The 7,681-nt window shown below is 34.5% G+C and overlaps 1 protein-coding gene across 1 annotated transcript; it reads right to left on the bottom strand.

The window, feature by feature from the left end:
- Positions 1-590: 590 nt before the first annotated feature.
- Positions 591-3,278, bottom strand: LOC108991651 (IQ domain-containing protein IQM1-like). Its single transcript, XM_018965976.1, has 8 exons — positions 2,893-3,278; positions 2,664-2,778; positions 2,390-2,455; positions 2,102-2,190; positions 1,908-1,995; positions 1,568-1,798; positions 1,200-1,301; positions 591-1,055 (listed from the first exon to the last, which is right to left on the bottom strand). The coding sequence occupies exons 1-8, from the start codon at positions 3,276-3,278 to the stop codon at positions 591-593; spliced, it is 1,542 nt and encodes a 513-aa protein (XP_018821521.1).
- Between the last annotated feature and the right edge of the window lie 4,403 nt (positions 3,279-7,681).

Below are 7,681 nucleotides of genomic sequence, written 5' to 3'. Positions count from 1 at the left end.
GTTATATATGCCGGCCGGCCCATAGAATTCAAATGATCGTTAAGTATGAATGCAAATTCTCTTTGATCATTGTCCAACTCAATATCATGATATAAGTTGTAAACATTAAAGCAAAGGAAATTCTAAAGTACTTGATGTCATGAATGTGATCAACTTTGTTGATGTAGAATTGCTCGTTAAGAAATGCGGCAGTGAGAGATAAGAGATCATATCCAAATTATAAATGAAAGAACCATTTATATTATTTGAATTACAAAGGAAAGAAACATTTGAAACATATATAAGATCATGAAAGAAACAAATTATCTGTTAGGAAAGTCACCCAGAAAGCTTAAAAGACAAGGTCATGTATACCAATTACCAAGGGCAGCAGAAACACGTACACAGCGACCCTGTGACAGGGTCCTACAAGCGCCACTTTCCATGAACCTCATAATCAAAGTTCAAACCCAACATGCCCTTATTAATTATAAACAATCAGTATCCTTTGGTGCTAATCATGAATCTAGCTAATAATATTTTCCCTTATTAGAAACACGTTAATTATATATATATATATATATATTTATATATATATACGTAGCCTTGGGCTATATAGGAAGTGATCCCATATATGCAAGCGTTGGTGAAAGATGGATTTTTGGAGTAGGTCTTGGCGAAGGGATGGGGACACTAGTGCTAGGAAAGTGTCCTGGTGTGGTCCTAGGCGACAGATTGACATGTTCAAGCGCCTGAAGCTGAAGCTGTGGAGGGTATTCTCTAACACACCCAATACGAGGTCCAGTTCCACTTGTCCATTTAAAGGACAGATGCTTGGCCAACTTGAATGCCGGTGCCTCCACATGATTGCCAGTTACTGATCTAACATCATCATCATGACGGCCAACTGAGATAATGTCAGTGTTCAGCTTGTCGGGCACGACGGCATCTGCTGATCCTGTTGTGTTGGAGGATTTTATGTCTGTACTTGAACCCCTCATGGTCGACTCGGACTTTAGTTCCTCGTCGGTATATTTCAATGATGTTGGTGGCTTGTCATCATCTACTGCATATTTCTGCGGTACAAACAAGCATGCATGAAGATCATGCATGCGCATAAACTGATCAGTGAAAAATCATTGAATTTAATTTGCGCAACCATGCATATGTATATATCTGTCAAATTAACCATGCGAGAAATTAAGGACTGAAGAAATTACCTTAACATGGGTCAAGTTCACATGGTGCCCTTTTAGAAAACTAATGAACTCCATGAAGTTCTCTTCTGTAGGGCAATAATGACCGCTATAGGGCCATATAGCCTGACAAGATCATGAGGAGGGAATAAGCATAAAACAAAACTTGCTATAAATTAGAAATCTATGCCATTTTGGCACCTGATCTGTCTATATAATTAGTAATTAGTAAGATCACTTTTTTGCATATTGCCCTATTCAATTCCTTCTCTTCTAGCTATACCTCCTAAAAATACAGCTGATCTGGACTGCTGATTCAATAAAGTAAGTACATGAAACGAGTCGCAGTTGATCTTATTGTTAGTATATCGATCTGCATAAAATATATATACCTCGAGGACCCCATTATGGGCCACAACTCTTCCAGCTGCGATGGTGGCACCCCCAGCCACAAAACTGGAGTGCTGAAACTGCCCTTTCTTCTTCTGACCAATATACAAGTTCCTCGTTGTGCTCAGAACAAATATCCACTTGGTACCATCCTCAGTCTCCACAGGCAATCCACTTTTTCTGTAAATGAGCTTCCCACCTTCTACAATCACTTCATATGGTTCCCTCTCCTTCTGCAAAGAGAGATTTAATTGTTTTGGCATCAATTTAATTATTATAATATGCTCCCAGTTTTAAGTGTCTTTTAATAATTTTATAAATAGGTACGTAAACTGTACATACTGGTCGAAGGTATATGATGCATTGACGCTGAAGAATGGTCCTTGGGCACTTCTCAACATTTACTTCTTTGCCATCTCCGATGTCCAACCTTCATTTATATGATGAAGGAAGTAAGAAAGTTGATATAAAAAAAAGAAGGATAAACATTTCTTAAGGACGTTGTTGGGGATTTTTTTTTTTTTTTGGAGTTTTACCAATAGAAGAAAGGTTGGGAGCTCTCGCTGTTAAACCAAACATCATAATACAAGTGCAGATTGTGTCCATACCGATGGCGTGGATCAATCTGTAGAGCGAGAGGAGAAAATTAACATGATGATCACTTCATCCATTTAATTATGGTTTTAACTTGAGGCAAACTTTAGTCAACTGATCTTGATGAAACCATGACTATGGAAACAATCTATGCAAAAAAAAAAAAAAACTTCTATGCAAAGGAAGATCAGATAATATCTGGAAAGTAGACTAGAATTATATGGGCTTACAGCTTCAAGCCAGTGTCTTAGAGCTAATTTCCGAGCTTTCTCATCCTTGGACAAACCTTTGCCAACCTACGTACAATGAACCGTCCAAGTATGACACAGTGTTCAATAATGCAGAAAAGGGTAGTACTAGTTCTTGCAAGAAATTTGAATTTGTCAACAATTTGATTATAAAGGTCAAACAACACGTCGAAAACTTTTAAGGTAGTCAACTCTGTCTAAAACACGGATTCTAGCAAGCTATGAAACTTATTAAAATGTTGATATATAAAGGCACCTTTGCAACCCTAGTCCTAGCCCGTGCCCATCTCGAAACTGCAGTTTCTGATTTACCATACTTGAAGAATGATATAGAACTTTGCTTAAGAGCTGCAAAGTCTAATGCCTTCCACCTAAAACAATTATAATAGAACCAAACCATGATCATAACAAAACTTCACTGTCAAGACTAACTGCTGCAGGTAAAGGAAAAATAGATTTGCTGATCAGAGCACGAGAGAACTAACCAGAGCTCCTCCACAACGACAGCACAATCTGCAAGGTTTCTTCGTGTCCGATGACCCTTGTAAACTTTCTGCAGCTTAATTGCAGCTGCATTAAGATCACTAGGGGTCCTTGGAGAAACCTCATGAATTTTGGGTTTGGTAAAAGAGACCTTGGGATATCTTAAATCATTGGCATTTTCCTCCTCCAAGTCAGAATTATCTTCATCCAGGACTTGGCTCTTGGACGAAACAATTATCTGAAGCTTTTGCTTTCCCACTTTCCTCTTCTTGAAACTTGCAGCTATCCCAGTTTCCATCATGTCTTCATCGGTCATTTTATCAGACCCCTCATATTTATCATTAATGTACCTCGTATCTCTTTTCTCGAAGCTAACTGTTCTCGACATTGTCTTCGAGTCATGGTTGATGAGTCTTCCTACAACCATCTCTAACTTCTCCGTCAAGACAAGAAGCCTTTTACCTTAGTTTGTGTTTATTGAAAGCGCGCTGTAAGGATATCAAAATACAAATTTTGATGGATCAACCTGCTCAGCAAGATATATATGAGAATTTTCAGCCTCATACTATAATAAGAACCTGATTCATTACTTACCAAAAACAGTGATGATCATAAGAGTTTATAGTCCAATACAAATTGAAAGCTGGTAAAAGAGAATTATGAGAGAGAGAGAGAGATCAGAGAAAACTTTGAGGCTGATCTCATTTTTGTCATTATCAATATATAAGATAGATACAAACTACAAATCAACAAAAAGAACCCAGGTTCACATTTATTCATGAGAGCTGATCTGCTCTCCAAAAAGCAAACATTGGTTTTATTCATTTTGCCTGCGCGTACGTTCATTTTAACAGTAACTCACCACATTTATAGGAGAATGCTTCCAAATTTGAAAATTACAATATTATTTGTCTTACGTTATTTCTTTTTCATTTCTACTATACAAACGTCAAGTGAAGTAATGACCAAGTAAAAAACAAAAAAACGAAAAACAAAAATATATAGCCCCAAGGAAATCATGATCAAGTACTAGCTAGCTGGGATAGATGAATGCATGTCGAGATAATATTCTCACCTTAATTGCTCTGGCATGCAGCTTCTCTCCACTTCTAATTTTTCTAATTAATTCTATCTCTCGTGTCCGTGTCTGTCTTTGATCTGTTGGGTTGAAGTTTTCAATCCGACCATTCGATCCTTTATATAGTCTCATGTACTACACGCCGAAAGTTGCAAGGAAATTGAAGTAAACTGTAGTACTGACTTCAAATAACGTAGTATTCGACAAAGAATCAAAGATTGCAGAAATACTTAGTTTGAAAACTTTCTGCCCATCAAAGCCGGTTTGAAGAATTGAAAAACCAGATTTCACGTGACCTTGAAAAAACTTTGAACTTGAAGTTCGGTTCAAAGTTCCACACATATATGCAGTACCGCATACACAGTTCTATTGCTCGATGATCTCTATTCTATTTGGAAACAGGAATTTCAAGACGTTATGCACGTGCATTTGGAAGATATATATATTAATTCTACACCCAAAGATCGAAGAATAGGTCAAAAACCGAACCGAAATATGAAATTCTCCGTAATTAAACTGCACCGACCAATGTTTGTTTCTCATGATGCATGCATGAGCAAGACCAAAGTTTGCTTAAATTCTCTCAGTTCTTATTACAAAGAAACACGCACATTTAATACTATATACGAATTGTAATAGAGATTAGAGCGAGTAGTGAGAGGTTTTAAGAAAGATCGATCTGAACACAACCTCGAGAACAAAAAAAGTGACGGCCAGGAAAAGTTGTAGCGCCTCGCTAGCGGGTTTTAGCTGCCTACCAAACTTTCACACACCAAAAGTCTCTTATAATATATGTCCATACGGACGGACGGATCGATATTGTAGAAAATGTTTTGTTTTTCAGCCGAGAAATGCTATTCAAAGTCTTAATTTACGCTGCACATTATTCACATACATATGTAAGATCTAAATCTTAAAATTTATTTTTTAAATTAAATTATACTACTACGTGAGGATGGTGTGTGGTGTAAAAATATTTAATTAGAGTTAATCTCTTCCGCCAGTTTTTTTTTATCTCTTTTATATATATTGAATATTTAATTTTCTTATAAATCAATTTCGATCTAGTTATTTTTTTTATTATAAACTTAATTAATTATCTTATAAATCAAATTATACTACATAAGCTGATTGGTGTGATCTTTACGTCAAGTACTTGCAAATATAATTTTTTTATTGAATTCTCACTTGTTAGATCAGAAGTATGAGTATACGATATCACAATTAATATAGAGTTGAGTTGAGATAAATTTATTTTTTTATGAATAGTAATGAGTTGAGATAGTAGAATGAGTTTTGTGGGACCCACCTAAGATGAGTTCAAACGCGTTTGGATGTTGAGATGAGTTTAGATGTATTTATAAGAAGTTAAAAAAGATTGTGACCGGATCCCGCATGTAAAGAGATATTGAGTTGGAAAAGATTGTGGGTCTTATATCATGTAAAGAGGTTTTGAGTTAAGTGATTTTTAATGATTTGAGAGTTTGATATTTGGAGATTAGACTCAGTTTAAAATTAGACTGAACTGAATTAATCTTAATACGTTAATCCAACGTCTAAACGGGACCTAAATCAACATGCATGCATGAGTCACATCTTAATTTACAGAAGTTGTTTTCCTCGACATGAGTCTTATGATATGGCAACAAAAGATGCAATGACGTAATGGAAAATCATCATGTTTGCTTGGTCCACTCATGATGTTGATCCAATTAAATAGTTAAAAGTAATAAATCAAACTTATAAAAATGTTGAAACTGATCGCGATGTATATTCATGCTAGCTCTCGTATTTTCCACACGCTAATTTGTCGTTAGACTTGAGGGAAGGGTGGCCGGCACGCAAGCTAGCTGCTTCACGGCCCATAAAAAACGTTTTAAGGATTAAATCACACATTGTCTCCCTTTTGACTACCAGCTTATTAGGACTTGTACCAGCTTTGTTCCGAATATTTTGATCCCCCATTACACGACCAAAAATCATATATATATATTAATAGGAGTACTCGCATGTAATGTAGGGTCCAAGTTAATTAATATGCTCATTCAACTAATATCAATACAGCAAACTGCGCATAGGTTTAGATTTTTTAGACTTTATGTTTGAATTTTATGTGTTTATCTTTTTTTTCACTCTAGACCCAAAAGTTCAGGCAGGAACTCTAAAGAATCCAATTAATCCCACTAAACCAATATATATAATGTCATGTGTGTGTGTGTATATATACATATATATATATATGTTTTTTTATTTCTTACAAAACTCTTTATTTTTATGATCCCTCTTTAGTGTTTGATAATTTGTTTACATATATTTTAGACCAAGAATATGCCTAAGAAAATAAAAAGGACAGTAAAACATTGGAGATTTTTCGTGAGAAAATCTCAAGCCGGCCCTTGAAGAACAATTTTCAATCTTTGGATTCTGAGGCAATTTATAGGTCACCTCTTGCCTTCTTTTCTTTCTTTCTTTCTTTTTTTTTTTAAAAAAAAAAAATTTAAAAAATTGCTTGTTTGTGATGTCTGTTGCAATTTGACTCTGCTCGAATTTTCATTATTTGTGAAACTTCAACAGAATAGGTCTTTAGCGGAGGTCAGATGTGAAGGAATAGCTTTAGATCACAGGCTTAACAAACTTTGGCCAAAATTTGACTAGGAAATTTATTTTTACAAATTTAGCTAGTCACTTTTCAACAACATCAAATAACAGGCTCAACAAATCTATCACTATTCTATTAAAATATTAATTTTAAACTTTTCATTTTTTTAATTCTAATTGTAATTTGAATATTTATTTGGTATTAAAAAACTACACATTAATTTTCTAACATTCATATTATTCCAACGGATAAAATTTTCTAATGGTTATTTTTTTACAACGGTCATATTTTTTCAACCAATATATGGTTGTATTAAAGTTTATGATTGTATTAAAATTTATTGTTGTATTAAAGTTTTTTCAACTCATATTTTTTTCGGACTGTTTAGCATCTAGCTAAAGCAGTACAAGTTGCTTTTGATCATGTTTTTTATCATTTGTTTCTTTTGATAAGTTTTGAAAAGATTAAAAAAAAACATGGTTCATTCGGCAAACGTGACTTTTCAATGTTAATGGCAAATTGTGTACTAATCTCCTCGCGCATATAAAAGAATTTTAAGCGATTAAACATGTGCGGGAGAGAAGTGAGGCGAGAAGCAGCGGGAAGATAATTTTTTAGTCCAAAAATAATATTTGGCCAGCCTCTTAGGCTCAACAAATTTGCCTAGTGATATAATGTGTGGTTAAAATCATTATTTATTTGTTGAGTCCATTGTTGCACTTTATTTTACACCTTAGCTATTCCTTGGCTAAAATTTAAGTTTGTTGAGGCCACTACTAGTGCTCTAATCCCGCTTGGATAGTTAAAGTGCTTCATCTCATCTCAGTTTATCTTATCATTATAATTTTTTTAAACTTTCACACAAAATATAATAAATAATTCAGATTTTTAAATCTAAAAAAATAATAATATTAAAAAATAATATTTTATTCAAATTTTATTTAAAACCATCTCATTTCATCTCACTATTCAAACCAGAGCTGAATCGCTTTTATGTTTTCCTCAATGCTTGTCTACTCTCAAATTCAAAGCATTAGGGCGCTGTAATCCCAAATTTAGGTTTGTCTAGGCGATGGAATCTTTGTCAAATAGACCGCAATGACCTTTTCAGTCA

Source organism: Juglans regia, chromosome 7, assembly GCF_001411555.2.
Source record: "Juglans regia cultivar Chandler chromosome 7, Walnut 2.0, whole genome shotgun sequence".
NCBI lineage: Eukaryota > Viridiplantae > Streptophyta > Magnoliopsida > Fagales > Juglandaceae > Juglans > Juglans regia.
The sequence above is the reverse complement of the archived record's forward strand: the minus strand, read 5'-3'. Positions and strand labels throughout refer to the sequence as shown.